Source organism: Muntiacus reevesi, chromosome 9 (assembly GCF_963930625.1).
Source record: "Muntiacus reevesi chromosome 9, mMunRee1.1, whole genome shotgun sequence".
In the NCBI taxonomy this organism is placed as follows: Eukaryota; Metazoa; Chordata; class Mammalia; order Artiodactyla; family Cervidae; genus Muntiacus; species Muntiacus reevesi.
Window position 1 is genome coordinate 57785304 of NC_089257.1, and position 20362 is coordinate 57805665.

A 20362-nucleotide genomic window follows, 5' to 3' on the forward strand; every position below is an offset into this window, starting at 1 on the left:
GGTCCCCAACCTCTGAGATCTAATGCCTGATGATCTGAGATGGAGCTGATGTAATAACAGTAGAAATAAAGTGCACAATAAATGTAATGAGTTTGAATCATTCTGAAACCACCCCACCCTCCACCCCAGTCCATGGAAAAATTGTCTTCCACGAAATCAGTCCCTGGTACCAAAAAGGTTGAAGACCACTGCAGTACAGCATCCCGAACCTCAGACTTCATGAATCGTGAGCCAGGCATACCCAGTCCATCCCAGGCTGCAAGGTGAGTGTGCACGCGTGCCTGGTACAGGCAGGGAGCTCTGCCCACAGCCCCGAGACGCCCACCCCTGCCCCCACCTGGCACGCACCGGCCACGTGTTTGATCCTGTGGCCCACGTCCTCATCAGTGGGCGTGGTGACGGGGCTCATCACCTCCTCCAGGTGCGGCACCCGCAGGTGGGCATGGGGCCGTTTTCTCCTCCGCACCGTGGGAGGCTTGCTGGCCTTCTCTTTGGGAGACTGTCTGTGCATCTCCGCCAGGTAGGCGCTCTCTGTCTTGGTCAGCTCACTCTCTGTCGGGGTCAAAAGACCATGTAAGAGGCCACATGCCCTTGCCTCCAACCTAACATACTGCCCTCCGGAGCAGCTCTGTCCACTCCTAGCTGAATGTCCTCCAAAAGTACCATGCTCCCATGCCGGACTCTGGGGTGTTGCCTGGAAGGCGGGGGTCCCTCAGGGATGCCCCTGAGCCCTAGAAAGTTCTCTTGGGACCCAGCCCAGCCCAAAGCCCTCTTTCTGGGTCACTCAACAGTGTGTAGGCAAAGGCTTCCAACACACCCTCACATATGCAACTCGGGGCACGTCACATTTCCCAGTGGATGCCTTCGATGGCTATTTCCTTCTCATAACAGTATTACCACCAGTGTGTCTAGATCTCAGGCTCATTCTGAGAGGGGATCACGGATCCTTTCAATTGTGGTTTAGTCGCTAAGTTGTGTGCGACTCTTTTGTGACCCCATGGACTACAGCCCTTCAGGCTCCTTTGTCCATGGGATTTCCCAGGCAAGAATACCAAAGTGGCTTGTCATTTTCTCCTCCAGGGGATTTTCCTGACCAAGGGATCGAACCCATGTCTCCTGCATTGGCAGGCGGATTCTTTACCACTGCGCCACCAGGGAAGCCCACCCGTCACGATAACAATCTCATAAAGGCTGCAGTCAGAGTCTCTTGAACATGCACATGTTCACATACATGGACCCATTTCTGGGCAGACTCAGGGGCCCTGTGAAGCCCCCCACCCGCCCCACCTCCCACTCTCTGAACAGGGATAGAGGGACTGTTCATCCAGCAGCATCGGCAGGTGCTCACCCAGGTGGCGGAAGTAGTCCTCCAGCCCACTCCAGAAGTTCTTCTCGATGAACGTTTTCACCAGCCCCCAGGGCTGTTTCCGATAGCGCAGCTCCGTGGAGACCCTGAGGAGCAAGCCAGAACTAAGATCAGCCCCTTCCTGGGTGGACCCTCCTCTGCTGGAAACAGGAAACTTCAGGTTTAAGGTCAAAGCAGCCTCACGCTGCCCTCTACAGGTTTGCATTCATGACATTATGTGATTTCCCTGGGCATCCCTGGAGGCAGGTGAAGCTAGTGGGGTTATCCTTATTTTAGGGATGGGAAAACAGTCTGAGAATTTGTAAGCGGACCAAAGATTAACATGAAGGGCCCTGACTCCCAGCTCAGAGCTCGCCCGTGACACCATGAGGCCTCCTCCTGGGAGGGCCCAGGGCCCTTCTCTCTGTCTCCAGAGACTTCGAGCCCAAGGCAGAGTCTTGGGCTTCATGGCTTCCACCTTTAAGAGTTTCATTGGCTGCCACCTGCCTCCTGCCTTTCCACCTCCCCACCACTTTGCCAGCTCCTGCTGTGCCCGTGGGCCTCTTGCCGCCGCCTGGTCTCCTGCATCATCAGCTCCTGCTCCTGCTCAGCCGCTGCTCTGCTCTCCTGAAGGTTCACTCTTACTGCCGACACTCCCCACATCTAAGGTTGCCGGCTCTGCCCTCACGAGGAAGAAGAAGGGACCCCACCCAGTCCGATGTGTGCACGCCCGTGGCCCCTCACCCCACTCCCAGCAACCACTTCCTGGACTAAGGGTGGGCTCTGTGGGGGTCTAGCTGGACAAGCAGCTACCTCTAAGGGAGCTGGGCAGAAAGGACATCCAGGTGGATGACCCTCCAAGGAATCTGGAAGCGAGGAACACAGATCCTGCAGGAGAGGGAGAGAGGGGCGAGAGGGAGAGAGGGGCCAGAGGGAGGAGAAGGAAGGGAGGGGGTGGGGGAGAGGGAGGAAAAAAGAAAGAAGGAAGGAAGGAGAGAAGGAGGGAGAAGGGAGAAGAGAGGGAGGGAAAAGAGAAGAGTGGGATGGGAGGGGTTGCTCTCACAGAAGCCAAAAAGGATCTTTCTTTTTACTTAGAAGACGAGAAAGATTCAGACCCTTTTCTGAGGTGTGGGTATTCATTTGATCTTCCTGACTCCCCAAAGATCCCTCTGCAGCCTTTTACCAAACTCCTATTCTATTTGAATGACAAGAGTGAATTTCTGCTCCTTAAAAGATTTTGGTCTAAGACACAGGTACACGACCCAGTTATTCTCAGATGGGTGTGTGTCTTGGCTTTTCAATCCAACTACAAGCTTCTTGAAATGTCAGAGTCTAAATTTCTTCCATCCTCGAAACGCACATCACAGTGCCCCAAACAGCCATAAACAGCATCGGACTAATCATTCAATCAACACCTTCTAACTCTGCTATGTGCAGGCCCCATCCTGGGTGCTGGGGATAGAGTGATGGGTGGGCTCCTGCTGGCCTGGATGGCTGCCCATCAGGAAGATGCCTGGAAACTCAAAATATGCTCAGCATTCAGCAGGACAAGAAGGGCAGAGATTTGCTTCTCTAAGACCTGGGTTTCAGTGCTTTTGACTCTTGGAATAGTCACTCATCTTGTAATGACCCTCAGCTTTCTTACCTGAAAAGTGAGGACAAACTCACCTCCTTGGGTTACTCTGAAGAATCCAGTTCATGGAGGTGAAGGAATTACACAATACTTATAAACTGCAGACAACCACTAAATAGTAGTGGGTCTGACACTTTTACTAAAGAGAGACACAGAGACTTCCCTGGTGGCCCAGTGGCCAAGACTCTTCCCTCTCAGTAGAGGGGCCCGGGTTTGATCCCTGGTCAGGGAACTAGATCCCACATGCTGCATTTAAGAAAAGATCTTGCCTGCCACAGCTAATGATGGTGCATGATGCAACTAAGGCCTGGTGCAGCCAAATAAATATTTTAAAACAAAAGAGAGACAGATACACAAAGGGTGAAAGAAACATGTGGTGGAGAAGTATGAGTTATCAGGTTGGGGAAGGGTGTGGGGTGGGTCTTGAAGTATTCAGAGAAAAGACAGAATAAAGAATGAGCTCACAGCCAACACACCCTGCCTCCCTCCTCCTCAGGAGCACATCAGTGCTGTCTGATGCAGGGTCCCCCAGGTGCACCAGGGACTTGCTCTGAACCTGCCCGCCCACAGAGACAGCACCTGAGTCGACTCTTGTTGCGGGCCACGCGGGTGAGAGTGTAGCGGTTGATGGTGTAGAAGTAGTCGTGATACGGCACGTCGTGCGTGAGGACCTCGGCGTCGATCACGTAGCACTCGCTCTCCTGGCTCGCCTTGTACATGGTCTACGGGGAAGAAAGGGCGGGGGGCCAGGGCTGAAGAGGAGCAAGACGGGACAGACCCCTCCTTCCCGACGACCTCCCCCAGCCCGCTCCTGATCTGAACGGGGACCCAGGTCCGAGGCTGAACATCACTCGTGCCCAGACATTCACCCTGACGTCTCTCTCCCGAATCCTTTACAGCAGGACAGAAGCCATCCCGCCCGACCTCAGCTCACCTGTGTCTCCCTGACGGTGGCAGTTTTGGGAGCCAGAGGGTTGGTAAGGGTGATGGTGTAAAGGATCACTCGGCTCTGGTTTCCATTCTCCTCCTTCTTCCACGGATGGAAGATGATATCTGAGGGGAGAGGGGAGCCGGGGGATGAGGGAGGGAAAAAGGCCTGCTGTTCCCACCTCTAAGTGTCTCCCTCCAGTGACCTTCTCTCAGCTGCACTGCTTGCCGACTGGCATCCCCCAAAGGAAGTCAAAGGGCCGGGGGAGGAGGCAGAGAGGAGCGGGCGTCCGAGCAGAAAGAGGCTCATTGTAGACTGGCCGAGGACCTACACAGGCTCCGGAATGCGGATTGTTCTGGGCTAGGGCAGGAGGTCCTGGGGGCCACCTACGGGGGTGCTGGCAACAGTGGAGCTACTGTGATGGGGGCCTGGGATCCTTGGGAAGAAGCCCTCTCCTCTGCAGCTGACCTCTCATTGCCCTCGGCACGCCCCTCCTCCTGGCAGAGGGCTGCGCCACTGCCCAAGGGCTCCTCCACAGGCTCCGACGCTGAGCAGCCTTGCTGGTCCCCGGGGTGCGGCAGCGCAGGAGCAAGGAGCATCCGGCGCAAAGCATCGACTCTGAGAGTCCGAGGTTTGAATCCTGGCTGGGCCCCTTCTCCGCTGCATGATCTTGGGCAGGTAACAGGGGTCTGACTTCCAGGCCCCTCCCTGGTATCATGGCAACCACAACACCAGCACCCAGGGCAGACTGGAGGACTGAATGAGGCAATACAGGGTCCCGTGCCCGGTGGACGGCATGCACCAACCGGGACATGGTAGCTGCTTCTCTCGGCTAGGTGGTGAGCCCTGGGGGTTCCTGTTCGCCGCTGAGCCTTTGGGGTCTGACACTGAAGGTCCGGGTGCAGAGGACAAGTACAGTCACAGTGGCGGGGGGAGGAGCAGCTGGCAGGGCCCCGGGGAGCTCCAGAACCGCGTGCAGTCAGAGAGGGGGCACCCTGGGCCATCGGGTGGCCGGGAAAAGGGGGGCACATCGGAGGGGAGGAGAGGAAAGCAGCGCAGACAGAGAGGGAAGGGGTGGGGGCACCAGCCTGGGGAGGCGGACGGACCTGAGAAGCGTCGCTGCTCCATGAAGTCCCGCTGGAAGGGGGAGTCGGTGAACAGGAGGTCATAGAGCTTGTCCACGCTGAAGTTGAAGACTTCGTTCACGTACTGCCGGCCACTCAAGTCCTCGTAGAAGGCCTGGACCTCCCCTGCACAGAGAGGATGAGGAGGGTAGGCAGGGAAGGTGAGGGACACCCCCAGGGCACTTATGTCTCTGTGGTTAATATGGGAATAGCCACCAAGGCTCAAAGGAAGCCTCGGATGGGGCGGGGGAGCCCTGGCTCCACTGTTTGTGGCTTCGTGTCAATCAGCCTCGTTCCTTGGCCGGCGTGCACACTGGATGTCAATGGGACTAGTGCAATGGGACTCTAGTTGCATCCCATTCACTCATCGTTTACAAAGAGCTCATGAATCCACTATTTGCCCTTACACTTTCAAGCCTTCCAAATTAAAGTGGTCTTTTAGACTAAAGTTTAAATATAATAAATGACTACTGCCTGGGCCTGCTGGTTGGAACCCAGAGGGTCAGTTATCAACTGTCTGTAAGTTAAACCACAAGTGACAGCAAAAGTCATCACAGCCCAGGGCACAGGTGTGTCCAGGGATGCTGATGAGTGTTTTTATATAAAAGCTTCTAGGTTGCACTACAGGGTGGAGATCTGTGATGTGTGAGGTCTGCTCTCCTTCCATAAAGCAGCCTCTACCCCCATGACTCCAATCAATTAAATTTTCTACAGGAAGAAAAGTTTCAGAGTACAGGTGTGTGCATGCTCAGTCATGTCCGACTCTGCAATCCCATGTAGATATAGACTATGGCCAGCCAGGCTCTTCTGTCCGTGGGATTTCCCAGGCAAGAATACTGGAGTGGGTTGCCATTTCCTCCTCCAGGGGATCTTCCCGACCCAGGGATTGAACCCATGTATCCTGCATAGGCAGGCGGATTCTTTACCGCTGAGCCATGCAGGAAGCCCCTCAGAGCACAGGAGAGTTGCTCAAACCTCAGCACTCCTCCTGAGCCCTCAGCACCGCACAGGCCCTCATCGAGGGACCCGAAAGGGCTGGAGTCTGATCTCAGGCAGGACGCTGACATTTCTGGCATCCCCGTGACCCTGAGAAGTTCAGGGCATCCTGGAGGGTCCATGCCCACGACTGTGCAGGATGAGGACTGTGGAGCACAGCTGGGAGGGACACTCCCTTCTCAGTTCACAAGGGTGGCACCCCTGTTATCACACAGCGGCCACCAGTGCGGCCCGAGACGGCAGTGGCAAGCCAACCACAGGTGAGATACTGCTATAGGCGACTCACAGGAGAGACTGTCCACAGATGGTAAGTGAGCACTGCTGGCAGAGCCTCACGTCAGACCCCGCCACCAACTCACAGTGCTCGTCGACCACACTCATGAACACTGAGCATTTGGCCTCTCGCCCTGGAATGTAAGAGGCAGCGCGCTCCTGGGCGAGGGTGAGATGCAAACCCTCTGCGGGAGGGAAGTAAGAAGCCACCTACTTAGAAACGTCAGAGAAGCACCATCTCCACAGTCTATCTGACGGCAACAGACTAGGTCTGAAACCCTCATGCTGGAGTCAAAGCAAGTGTCTATTAAAACCTAACTATTTTGCAGGGGCTTCCCTGGTGGTTCAGGTAATAAAGAATCCGCCTGCCAATGCAGGAGGTGCCGGTTTGATCCCTGGGTCCGGAAGATCCCCTGGAGGAGGAAATGGCAACCCACTCCAGTATTCTTGCCCGGGAAATCCCACGGACAAAGGAGCCTGGGGGGCTACAGTCCACGGGGTCGCAAAAGAGTCGGTCATGACTGAGTGGCTAACTTTCTCCACTGAGAGTGTTTTTTTCCAAGGCTGCCACCAAATCCCACAGTCAGCTCCTATGGTTGATCAGCTCTTCCTGTTTGAACGCTTTCTATTCTTAGTCTCTGGGAAAACAAGTTCCTAGGTCACGGCCGCTGCTCCTCCATCTCTTTGTTGGTCGGACACGACTCAGTGACTAAACAACAACGACGGATTCCAGGGGCAGAGGGCTGCTAGTGTGCTGGTGGCATAAGCTCTGATGGGCAGAGCTGCAGGGACGCCAGGGCCCACGTGCAGCGAGAAGACTAAAAGGCCAGCATAAAGCACCACCCGCTGAGCAAAGACAGACAGACACGAAACGACAAGGATCCTACAGTGAGTTCCCCCCGAAAGGGATATCTGCTAATAACAAGAGTATCTTTTTTAAAAAAGAGCTGTTACCCATCCACCCTTCCGCCGGAAAGTCAGACTGACTCCCGTCTCCAATATGGCAACATCTGTTAAGCCTTCAAAATGTCTGGAGAGAGGGAGGGCCACTCCGTCCCCACTGTGGACGCCCACCTTCGTCGTGGGTGTCGGAAGAGTCACTGAGCTCGGTGGGGATGTCTTCGTTGTCGTTGAAGTCCAGCGAAGGGGAGTTCACGGGCGCAATGATCTCAATCTTCTCCCCGATGATGTTGTCGATGGCGAGCTCCTTCTCCAGGGACCCGTCGCCCTCCAGCACCTCCTCCTCCAGGGGCAGGCCGTCAAACTGGGGTGGAGACAGAGAAGTCAGCCTGGTTTCCTCGCCGGGGGGAAGTCAAAGAGCTGGCCGAGGGGGCCTGCACGTTCAGAATGCTCGGGAACCGGGGTGTGGGGGACAGGGTTCTCCCCAGTTCTGCTGTGGAAGACAGAGCCCAGCAGGAGGCCCTGTCCTTCTCCTGACCCCAAGCCCCGCGTGTGGGCACAGCCAGACCCTTTAGTCCTGCTCCTCTCCCGGGCCCAGGCCTCTACCATCCTATCATCACGTGAGCCTGTCTCCACTACTGCCCTGTTTCCTGAGAGGTTCAGAAGGCTTCTTAAGCACTACTTGATTCATTCTCCCTTTAGCCCTGGGAGGGAACAGGTACACCTCTGTACATTTTAAAGTTAACATCAGGGACTTTCCTGGTGGGCCAGTGTTAAGAATCTGCCTTCTAGTGCAGAGAAAGTGGGTTCAATCCCTGGGCAGGATACTAAGCTACCACATGTCTCCTTGGAGCACCTAAGCCCACACGCTGAAATGAGAGAGCTCACACGCCCCAACTACAGAGCCTGTAGGCTGCAACAAAGACCAGTGCCAGTCAAGAAAAAAAAAAACTCAGACACAATAACTTAAAAAAGTTAACTTTTTTAACTTAACAAGTTAACTTCAAAGATAGAAAATGGAGACTAGGCATCGAATGGATGTTTTCATTCTAAGGCCAAGTGGTCTGACTCCTAAACCACTAGAACACAAGGCTCCCTTTTCCGGGAACCCTTTCTTCTACCTGCCAACTCACACCCGGACACTTCCTTCATCCAGCTTCTACTCGCTCCATTACCAAGTCCCAGAGGACAGACTCCTTCTTCCACATTGCTATGTCTTTTGCAAAGTCAGCAAAGCAGGAAGGTAACCTTGAGTGTCCATACCAGGGGCTCCATCAGGATTTACAGAATGAATGAGCAGAGAGCAGTTTGCAGTCTTGTACTCATGACTTTGACTTTAGATCAAGGCAGTGAAAAGAAGACCTGAAAGCGTTCTCCACCAGTGGGCTGATCACGCAGGCCACCAAGGGCAAAGCTATACAAAGGACTTGAAATGATCCTCATCTGCTCAGAAGCCAAACAAAATCTGGTACCTGCCGCACTGAGAACCCAGCTCTGAATTCTACACTCGTTTATGTGGAGCCCCTCTGCATAAGCTGACCATGGTATAACCAGCCTCCCCTCTGCCTGCTCCCCAGGCTGGGGTGGCAGCAAGGCGGAGCTCCCTGCCCATACCGAGACGGGGGCCTCACTGCTCCCTGTGGATGTCAGGGTGCTGTTGGTGATGGATTTCTTGGGCAGCTGTGGACTGGCATCTGGCTTGGTCTCTATGCTGCTTTTGGACGAGCTGTCGTTCACTTCATTCTCCTCTACGGGGATCTCCTCACAGTAGCTGTAAAGAGAAACAACACGCACCTATGTTAACCTTGGTGGCCAAGATGGCCAGCTCATGACAAACTTACACTCCTAAAACTATACGGACTCGTCTGTTTCTCTGCTGTGTCCATGACCTTCCTCTAGCCACGACTTGCCTCTGAATGGCCCTTCTAAAACCTCCTTCCCACCTTAGCCCTCCTTCCCATGGTAAAATCTCCATCCGCAAATTCACCTTTTCCAGGCATTCTCTTAAATACGACCATTATTTGTCTTAAAATTCCTTTTTTGCCCATTGGCATCCCATCCCATCCCAACCTGACCATCTTAATCAAACATCTGTGCTCTGAGCATACATGTGACTTCCCATAGTGACTAGGACAGGACTCTGAACGAGTGCCCTTTGCTGGTGCTGCCCAGAGTCTGGATCATAAATAGCAAACTTCTCTGCAGCACACACTGAGGAAAAACCCTCCTTGAGATAAAGGCGGGCACCCTTTTGCAGACACCACAGATATGCCATTGTAGCTTCTGCCAAGGGAGAGACCATCATCACCGTTCTCATCGGCATCTAGCCTCTACACGTTACCACATCTGGATGCGTTACAACTCTGCATAAATCATGATATGCATTTTAGAGACAATCAAGGAGATACACAGTGAAGTGATGATACTCTTCAGTGTGAGAAGCGGTGCCTGAGCGCAGGCCTAGGCACTGCACATCTGGAGCTCTTTCCTTGCGGTCTATTCTTCTGTGCCTCTGACACGACCACCACACCTCTCCCTCAGGCCTGCCTGCACCGCTCTAACCCATCAACAGCACAGGGTGCAGTAATAGCCCCGTCTCTTCACAGCATCCTTCCCTTGGCTTCCAGGACACGAAACTCTGCTAGCGTCCTCCCACCTCACTGGATGTTCTTTTGTGACTTCTTTTGTTGCCTCTTTCCCAGGCCCAGGCCCTGAGCTGCTTCTTATGTTAATTCAGTCACCTGGTAATCTCAGCCACTAATTAACCTCCGAGGTTATGGCCCGAGCCCAGACCTCCCCACACTCACACACATAAATACCCACGTGACATCTCCACATGGCTAACAGTCATCCCAAACTCAACTTGCCTAACATCAAGCTCCCAATTTTCCCTCACAGCTGCTCTGCTTCTAGTATTGTCCATCTCAGTTCAGAACAACTCTATCCTTCCAGCTGATGGATCCTTAAAGCCACTTGTGGGTCCTTTCTGACTCATCAGCAAATCCTCCAAAATATGTCTGGTTCTATCTTCCAAATAAATTCAGAAACTAACCACTTACTGCTGTTTCTACAGCTACCCTCCTGGTCCAAACCACCATCACCTCTCATCTACAGGATCTAAATTATTCAGCAGCCTCTTAGCCAGTCTGCCCTGGTTCCCCTTCAGTCTATCTTCAATCTTCAGCCACAGTGATGTTAAAATGTTAAGTCAGGTCTCATCAATTATCTATTTGAAGCCTTCCCTGGCTTCTCATCCTCCTGAGGAAATCATGCTGGCCCAGCGGCCCTCAGACTCCAGCCTGACCTCCCACTTCCCACCTGGCCTTGCCTGGCTGGCCCAGACACCCACTTCCTCCATCTGGGAGGGGCTTCCCACAGCCCCCTCCCGGGTGCCCCCCCGCCCCGCTTCCCTCAGGGCCTGACTTAGATGCCATTCTCTGGCCATCCTCGCCCCTCTGGAAAGGCTCCCTGCAGGCAGCCTGGCCCCTGCCTCGCTCACCCCATCGTGTTGAAGTCGTCATCGGGGGGCACGTAGTCCTCGTCGTCACTGGTCAGGCCCAGCTCGTTCCCGTAGCACTGGTGGACGAAGTGCCAGAGCTCCTTGGGGCACAGTGGCTGCAGGGGACAGCAGAGAGGCTCGACCCTCCCTTCCTCGGGACCCCACTCTCCACAGAGGCACTGAGGCCACCTGGACTCCCTCGAGGGATGAGAAGCCAAACTCCACCCTCCTTGGCTGGATAAGTGGAGAGCGGCAGCTCCATGACAATCCCACCCCTGCCTTGCCCTCTGCTCCAGATCTCAGTTTTCCCCCTAAGAACACGGCTTTTGGCAAAGCCAGGAAATATGACCTGTTCTCTCAACTCAGGTCTGCATAGCAGGACCGATGGGCCCTTGAACTGCCTGCCTCCTGCTCCTGCAGGTGAAGCCCGGCATTAAGCAGCATAAACCAAGGTACTCTGGGGCCAAAATGATCACAGAGCTTCTGAGCTGGACTCATAATGAGTCACCTTTGAGTCAGTCTCCCCCACTCAGCAGGAATCTCCTGATAGTAATAGTGGCCTCACAGGCCCCAATGGATCAGATCTAGGAATGAGGTGTGATACCTCCAAGGTGGCTCATTCCTCAGCTGGGCAGTTCCTGTGCTTGGAAAGAAGCTGACATTCTCACAGCTTCAGGGGCCTCAAACTGTATCCAACTCTCACTTCACTGCCTGTGGTTTATCCTTAATCACAATCAGTTCGCCTAAAGGTCTGTATAATAGTTCCATATATAGTTTTTCTCATTTCACTGGATGTCTACATATTCTTCTCGAAAGCACTGTCCTAAGAAAGGTTAAATCTCACTGAGGTTCAGAGTTTCAGGCAAGAGGCAACAGAATGTCAAAGAATGAAGGTCAAAGGTGGAGACCATGGATGAGACCTGGGTTGGGGGGAGGGAGAAACATTGGGAAGGATACATATGTGGAAAAGAGAAATGTTAAGAAAAACAGAAGCAGTAAAGAATGTTCCCACCAATAGACCTGATAAGGAATCTGAGCTTTCTTTTGATGCCACCCTTCTAAGGTATGGGCTTCCCTCATAGCTCAGTAGGTGAAGAATCTACCTGCAATGCAGGAGACCCAGGTTCAATTCCTGGGTTGGGAAGATCCCCTGGAGAAGGAAATGGCAACCCATTCCAGTATTGTTGCCTGGAGAATCTCATGGACAGAGAAGCCTGGAATCCGTGGGGTCACAAGAGTTGGACACGACTTAGTAACTAAACCACCACCAGTTTTAAGGTACAGTTTAAGAAGCAGGCAGCTGGCAGGATGCCATGAGCCAGGGTTTCAGGTTCCCAGTGGAGAAATGCTCAGAATAGCAAAGTCGGAGTTCTCTATGAGTCAGCAAGGTCCAGGGTGTGTGTGTGTGTGTGTTGGGGGGCAGCTCTCTGTGTTGGCTCTCCCGATCCCAGAGGAAGGCACTTGCTTCTCCTGTATCTGGACCTCCTCCCTCCAGCTGTCATGGAGACTATCCGCCGTGCCTCCCTGTGGGACCACGCCCTCCCCTTCCTCACAGATCGCTTTCCCCACGCAGCCTTCCCTGCCTGAGTCCACCAGGCTCAGCTCGTCTGACCACAGCTGGGACAAGCACAGTTGGCAGACTCTGTACATTAGGCGGAATTCTTGATTATCTTGTGAGAGTTTTTGCAAACCATATGGATGACCCTCTGTCTTAGAAATGACAGTGGTTGTGAGCTGAAAATTCAAACCTGCCAGTGGAGACCCAAACGTATTATCATTTTGCCACTATCTGTGGCTGATAAAGGTTGATGATCAACTCTAGTTATCAGGCTTTACACGAGGGCTACAGACTTTCAGGTTAGAAGAAGCTCTAAATAACACATCTGTTCAATTTCCTTTAGATGATGGTAAGGTAGATACACACATTATACCTAACTATATACATGTCATATATATAATTGGAATTATTATATAATCATATAACTTCCCCCCTAAGTCTCTTTCTCTGGCAGGGAGGCTGTTTCTTAACCCCCCACTTTGACATCTGCATGGGAATTCTCTATCACCTTCAGCCACATCTCCTTCATCTGCATCTCCCACAAAGTCCCCTTCACTCAGGTGGTCAGCTGGTGGCTGTATTAACTCTACTTTCCTACTTTCTGTATTTTTTTAAAAAGGCTTATTTTATTGAAGTATAGTTGACTCATAATATTGTGTTAATTTCTGCTGTTCAGCAAAGTGATTCACATATACATATATATCAATATATTCTTTTTCATATTCTTTTCCAGTTTGGTTTATCAGAGGATATTCAATAGAGTTCCGTGTGCTATACAGTAGGACCTTGTTGTCAATCCATTCTATATATATGATACTTTGCATTTGCTAATCATAAACTCCCAATCCTATTTTCTGTGTTTTTCATGTTCTGACACCTAAGGCCTTGCTGACTGTAGAGGGGCTGCCCTTTGCAGGATTAGCTAATTTCTACAGATAAAAATCACCCCATGAGGAAAAACACCTTTTCTAGGTAAAGCCTCCAAGCCAAAGCTCACACCCCCATGGACCTCCCTTTTCTAGCTCTTACATTCCGGGCCAGTTCTCTCTTGCACTAACTATCCCTGGACAGTCTCTCTGGAGAGAAGTCTCTCTATCCTGAAGCCTGATGAAACATTCAAACTAGCCAGTCCTAAACCTGCTTGGGCTTCCCAGGTGGCTCGGCCGTAAAGAATCCACTTGCCAATGCAGGAGATTCACATTCGATCCCTGGATCAAGATGATCCCCTGGAAAGGGAAGTGGCAAACCACTCTAAGATTCCTGCCTGGGAAACTTCACGGACAGAGGGGCCTGGTGGGCTACAGTCCATGGGGCTGCAAAAGAGTCAGATACAACTGGGCGACTAAGCAACAGCAACACTCATTCGTTCCTGTGAAATGAAGGCTCTTACTCTGCTGTCCCCTCGCTCTCTCTGCCTCCTGACTAACCTGGAGCTTACTGTATGGTATGCTGGGCCTCTGCTCCAGAGATCCGTGAGTATAAAAACCTCTTCCTCATGACAGTTATTCCTGTGTCTGTGTGTTTTACCACACCTGATTGAAACAAACCCCAGTACATTTTAAAACAGCAGAACTGAGTGTCCTAAGTCAACAGGGCCTTGCTCCAGGCAGCCAGGAGGTTGTTCACTTAAGAGGACATGCTACTCTCAGCACCTGAGTCACCAGCAGCGGAGAACGCGTTATTGCACACCTGGAGGAATTCCAGAACTAGGGGGAAGCAGGGGCTTCCTAAGAGTAGGGCAACGCTGCAGCAAGGGCAGTCACCTCAGTGGCCCCCACCAAGTGGCAGGGACATTCTAGTGCGTGTGGATCCTGTGGCCGAGGAAGGAGCCGGGCAGGACTTACTTTTTCCAGGAGAGCATTCTGCCAGAGCCGGAACATCATCATGTACGTCCTATCCCGGGCCCCGAACGAAGTGAAAAAGTGCTGGATTGAAAGAGAAAATGGCAAGAAATGTCTGTGAAAACTTAACAAAATAATGGATGGAGACATGGGACTCCTTCCTTTAAAAAAGCTACTGAGGGATCTTCCTGGTGGTCCAGTGGTTAAGACTTCATGCTTCCAACACAGGGGATATGGGTTCAATTCCTGGGATCTTAGTTCAGGGAACTAAGATCCCACATGCTGAGTGACATGGCCAAAAATTAAATTAAAAAAAAAAAATTTTAAAAGCTACTTATTCCATCCTCTACTGCACCCATGAGGACAGCACAGGGCTCTGCAGTGAAAGGGGTCAGCTTGCTGAGCTACCCACTGTCTTCAAGTCCTTTGCCATGGCCCAGGCACCCGAGACCTCTGAGTCACCCACTGTCTCTGAGTCCTTCAATGTTCATCCAACCCTGCTCAGTGCTTCTCTTTCTGGTTTGAAGTTTTCACCTCCATAAAAAGCTTCCTTTGCCTCTGTACATAGACTGGTAAGTGGTGAGCTGGGAACCAGCCCAATGGAAGGAGAAGGTAAACCCACTAGTCACTCTTTGATTCATTAATTCAGCAAACACTTGAATATCAGTGTGTGCCCTCTTCTACATGAACATACACCAATGCATGTGCAAACACTTTTCTACATATTTTGAGCTCAATAACAAAACAGAAACTGCTGCTCTCAAGAAGCCTACACATTTGTGGGGGTCTTATAACATGCGGGAAGAATGCGACAGAAAACCAGATTTTACTGAAGACATTCTAGGTGCTTCACAAATACTACTTCATTTAAACCATGCTAAAACCTTGGAAAATAAACTCGACTGCTAATATTCAACAAAGAGAAATAGGGTGGTGATGGTAGGTGACCCCTGTAATCACAAAGCTGCTTCATGCTAGAAGCAGAACTCAAAGCAAAGACTGTTGGACCTTGAGGTCTCAGGGGCCTTGATCCTGAGGTGCCTGAGCCAAACGGCGTTGTAGACCTGTGTTTAGTCCATCTTTAGCCCTGAAAGTATCAGTCTTCAGGGCCTGGTTAAAGGTCAAAGATCACAGTGCTTTCTCCACTCTAGATTTTATCTACCACATCTTCTCCGTGGCAACAATATAGACAATCTGTTTCCTATCAGACTCCTCACTTCTTTAGATGAGCTGTCCTGATACATAATGACACAATTTTATGTGTCATAACTTTGTTTAGACCTTTACAATTTAGTGTTTTCAAATGTGGGAGGTCATTCCAAGATTCTGACAAATAGGCATCACCGGGTCCATTTCACACAGAAGAAAACTGAGGCTCAGGTTTCATAATGTACCTACAGCCACGGGACTCTATTTCAGGTGTTCTGGCTCTACGTTCAATGTCGTAGCACTCCACTCTCATGACCCTGCTAGACTCTAAGCACCTGCCCACCAGAGAGGTGGTTTCCACAACCCACATCACTTTACCACTTCTCACCCTAATCCTACGGGCCTCTTCATTAATGCAACTAAAGGGTAGGACGCCAGAAGTACGGACACTAGGGTTTGGGGGAGTATTAAGTCCAAGGTCAGATCCTACTTACCTTTTCTGAGTCAGTGCAAACTTGGATGGCGTTGGGGATGAGGCGAGCTGTCTTTTCTTTAGTCATGGAGCAGATGTCTTTCAAACGCACAGTCAGCTGGCACCCACACAGAGACAGAGAAGGAAAACAAGCAAGAGGCAGCATTAATAGAGTCAGGTGAAGCGTGTTCCCCAGGCACCAGTTCACACAGAGGAAGTAGACCACAGGCTATGTGTTTCTCAACTGCTACGGAACTTCCTCAGAGATCACTTGGTTGAGTCCCTTATTTCAGAGGCTATAGAGCAAGCCTCATTGGAAGCTCAAGGGCTTCTTGATTCTTGGTCCAGGGAGCTTGCTTTCTCATTTGTATACAGCCTGATAAACATGCACAGATCCCATCACCACCTGCCACTTACAGAAACACAGAACCCTGGCACTGGATGGGACCTTACAGTCACCTGTCTAGTCATCATTTCTCACTTTATTTTGTAAGACTAGGAAACAGGCAAATGAAGAATAAAGGACTAGTTTAAAATTGCATGACTAACTGGTTGCAGAACCCAGAAAGTACAAGCCAGTTCTGCCGAGTCACAAGGTCAAGGTTCCTCTGACTCTACTATTCTGCTTCTGTGGTGGTGAAGATGGAATTCATAGGGCCTGGACTCCATCTGAGGCCTGTCCGTGCTGATCGTGCTCGGCCACCTCTCCAGTGGCCTGAACTTTCTGCTTAGTGCCTGTGGGAACGACAATGGAAGGATAAGACCCCCTCCGGACAGGGGAACCTTCAAGATCGTATCCAGGTTACTCATCACCTAACAGAAAACAGACACTAATCACCCCTGCTTCTGGACAGTACCTATCGGAATGTAACCACAGGCTTATGGGTTATTAACTGTTTGGAATGTAAACGTGGGCTTACTGACTATTAACTGTTTGAACACATAACACGTGAATGATGGGGTTATTGTAGTTGTATTTACCCTTCCTTTGTTTATGTAAGTTTCAAGGAATTTGGGGTGGTGGGTTTGGACACGTACACATGGGGTATAAAAATTTTCACAAATGCTGGTCGGGGTCCTTGGCTAAGAGAAGACTCTGCCTTGGGCCCGCTGGTGTAATAAACTGCACTCCACTATCTGCATTGTCCTTCTGAGTGAGTTTGTTTCCCGGAGAGCGTGCCTATGACAGTGGTGGAGGTGGTTTAGTCACTCAGGCATGCCCAACTCTTGTGACCCCAAGGACTGTATAGCCTGCCAGGCTCCTCCATCCGTGGCATTTCCCAGGCAAGAATACTGGAGTGGGTTGTCGGTTTCCTTCTCTTGGGGATCTTTCCTATCCAGGGATCAAATCCACATTTCTTGTATTGCAGGTGTATTTTTTTTTTTTTTTTTTTTTTTAACCACTGAGCCACCAGGGAAGCACAAATATTTACCTGTACTTGCCCAAAATCAAATGGTCTTCACACTCTTTACCATACCCAAGAAGGAGGGAAGAGAGGAAGGCATGGCAGAGAAACCTATCCTTCAAGACTCCGGCATGTGCTTTTGTGAATTATGCAAAGGCCTGGGTAGAGCACGAAGTTGATCAAAGAACAAAAGTGGAGGCCACTTCCTCAGCCACAGCCCACAGCCACAGCCCAGGGGACAGCCTCGGGGAGCAAGTCTCAGGTTTGTTTGTTTGTTTTCTTTATTTAGTTTTTGGCCATGCAGCTAGTGGGAGCTTAGTTCCCTGACCAGGGATCGAACCCATGCACCCCAGCAATGGAGGCTCGGGGTCCTAACCACTGGACCACCAGGGAAGCCCCAATCTTTACCAGAGTTTCCCAGCGGAAGATGTTGCTGTAGAAGCAGATCCAGTTTTCGGAGAGGTAGAGTCGGCCCTGAAGAAGAATGTCTCTTTGGAGTGCACACGAGTAGTCTGCAGCAGAATGGGGGATGGAGCTCAGGGACTGGGAGCCTTCTCAGTAAACCGCTACAATTAAACAAGACACTGCCCGCCCTCCCCTGCACCCTGCCCCCTTCCCTGGCGCCCCACCCCCCCACCCCAGGGAGCCCAGCTGCCCACCACAGACTAGGTGTGACAGGTACCAGCCTAGTGGCCCAGGGGGTCCCTAGCAGCTCCAGATTGGGAACATGAAGGGTGTGGAACACGCTACTGCCTGGAGGCAGAGGCATGGATGAGACCGCAGAGGAAGCAAGAATATTAGAGGCAGAAAGGCCAATACAATTCAGCTAATGCCACTCCCCCTCCAGTCCCCTGCTGGGCCATCTGCAGACACAAGAGTGGCAGCTCTGGAGGCCATCACACACATTGGGCTCAGCCTTGAGCCCCCATCACTGGGTCAGCACTCTGGATGTTTCCTCTCCCGGTTCCCAGACAGACGCTCTCACTTGGGAACCCTCTAGTCAGGGAAGCAGCCTTCCTTCCTTCCTGCCCCCACACACCCAGGTCACCCCGCTCACCAACAATGAGGCGCTCCGTGTCTGGAAGTTGCTTAAAGAGCTTTCTGAAGTCTTCATTTCTCTGCTTGTACGTGGGGCTTAACACCTGAGTGACAATTGGCCAAGGTTAGTGGGATGCTGCTAGGTTCATGGGCTGGGGAGGAAGGTGCAGGAGGAGAGCCTGCTTGCATATTTCAAGGCAAAGCTGAGGTTCCAGTTAAGGCAGAGACCCCAGGCCAGGCTAGGCAAAGGGGGCTCAGTGTGGAAAAACATGGTGGAGAGAATCTGAAGCTGCCAAGGGCTTTGTACCCAGTGTCCATTAGTGAGAAAACGTCAACTCTACTAAGCAGGGATCACATAACCACATCCCAAGTGGAGAAAGGAAGAGGCGGACTGCCCCGGGCTATTGCTGTCCTGCCTTCCGCCAGCAGGAAGCACCAGCTGACAGTGAAGTAGGGGCCCAAGGGGACTCCCGATCCCCACAACAGGACCCAGGATACATGATGGTGCCCAGTGCAGCTCTCAGAAGCTGTCATCATGAGTAATATAAGCACTTGGCTGTGTCTGAAATTTACGACAGAAGAAAAAAAAAATCACAAAACATAAGACCAGTACAATGTTATATCAATTATTTTGCAATAAAACTGGTGTGGGGAGGGGCAGAATTGGCCTGGATTTTTAAAAACCCATACAACTAGTACAGATAAAAGTACACAAATTGAGAATTAAAAGCCTAACTGGCAACTTGAGGTACTGAAACTTCATTTGCTCACCATCGCTTACAAGACTATCTAATCCAACTCTTTTACGTTACCATCAAGGAAACCAAGCTCAGACAGCAGTCTCTGCCCAAGGTCCCCTGGCCGGCTCAGGAGCCAATCTCTGGATCCCTGGTTCCGAGCTCACCTCCCGCCACCACCTGAGCTGCCAGACATCCACCAACCTTTTTGGTGCCTCAATGCAAACTCCTAATGATATACTGCCTCGGCGAATCCTTCTAGGAAATCCCATTAACCAGTTGATCAGACAGGAATTCTGCTCTTTCCAAGCTTACAATCGTGTGCCCGTAGATGAAAGGAACCCAAAGATGATACACGAAGACAAGTGCACAACCCAGGAAGGGTCAGGTATCATGATACAGACCATCTGAACTCCACTCAGGTGACCTGTTGACCTGCTTATGTCAGGAGCACATACAGGTGGGCAGACTGTCCCGGTATCGCTGACTGACGCGTCTTGGCCATTTACGCTTTCTCACCCACTTCCCTGGGAATCCACTAGCTGTGGCAACAATGGAGCGAGCTTCACAGCTAGTTTTTTGGCTTTTTGCAGAACTAACAGCCTGCAGCCAGGCCACCCTGGCAGCAGGTTCTGACTACCTCAGCTCAGCTGACCACCTGTGCCAGAGAGAAGAGGATTTTAGGAAGCTGGGGGAGAGAACAGCACGACTTCAGTTTGGGAAGGTTTTCCACGTGACAGAAGACAGTGCTTTCAACCACTTTGCCCATAGTTCATTTGAAATTTAAACTTCTGTTTTGGCTCATTTATAAAATGAGTTGTATTTCCAGGGGGATCCTCTGTTACTTTCCCCAAAGCAATGACATGTTGTAGAATCCCAAACTTCCAAGAATCAGGATCACTCACTGGGAGGGAAAGTCTGGAAGCCAGCCCGCCCCGTGACTTCGACAGCTAGAAAAGATCTCAGAAGACAACACTCCTCTGACCTACATGTTAATTTCAAAACGATACAGAGATATCCAACCTCAGTGTGAGGCTCCCTGGCCTCACAGAACAAGAGTCCACACGTTGAAAACCCTTGCCTGACCACCTGACTGTCTATAAGTTCCTGACTGACCTCATGGAGCTAACACGGAGTGAGGAATGACCACGCGTCAAGCACTGTCATAAGCCCTTTCACATCCTTTCGTCTGACTACAGGGTCATTTTTATTATCCCATTTTAGACTCGAGGAAACTGAGGCACAGAGTTTAAGCAACTTGCCCGAGGCACATGGTTACAAATGAGAGTGTAACCATGTTATTAGCACAGTGTGGTCCACAGCTCCTGGTCTGAGCCGTCACTCGGCACGGGCTTAGGGTCCTTGAGCCAAGAAGGGAGCCACCAGGAAGCCCCAGCAGAGAACAACCTCCTGGTGATGAGATAGTAACTTATGTGGAGGTCCCCACTAGCCTTCCATGCCTG

At 51.4% G+C, this 20362-nt stretch overlaps 1 protein-coding gene across 8 annotated transcripts in view; it reads right to left on the reverse strand.

Annotated features, from left to right (window-relative positions):
* Window positions 1–20362, reverse strand: part of GRAMD1B (GRAM domain containing 1B) — a 196912-nt gene that overhangs the window by 13886 nt on the left and 162664 nt on the right. For all 8 annotated transcript variants that reach the window (XR_010664392.1, XM_065944324.1, XM_065944321.1 and 5 more), the window contains 12 exons: window positions 18182–18266; window positions 17533–17636; window positions 15741–15836; window positions 14101–14181; window positions 10699–10814; window positions 8814–8970; window positions 7374–7563; window positions 5013–5156; window positions 3913–4031; window positions 3558–3700; window positions 1349–1452; window positions 349–552 (listed from right to left, as the gene is read on the reverse strand). Coding sequence is in view for 7 of the 8 variants with exons in the window: in XM_065944324.1 (XP_065800396.1) it covers window positions 349–552; window positions 1349–1452; window positions 3558–3700; window positions 3913–4031; window positions 5013–5156; window positions 7374–7563; window positions 8814–8970; window positions 10699–10814; window positions 14101–14181; window positions 15741–15836; window positions 17533–17636; window positions 18182–18266 (1543 nt within the window). In the remaining variant the exon portion in view is untranslated. The remainder of the gene's footprint in view (window positions 1–348; window positions 553–1348; window positions 1453–3557; window positions 3701–3912; window positions 4032–5012; window positions 5157–7373; window positions 7564–8813; window positions 8971–10698; window positions 10815–14100; window positions 14182–15740; window positions 15837–17532; window positions 17637–18181; window positions 18267–20362) is intronic.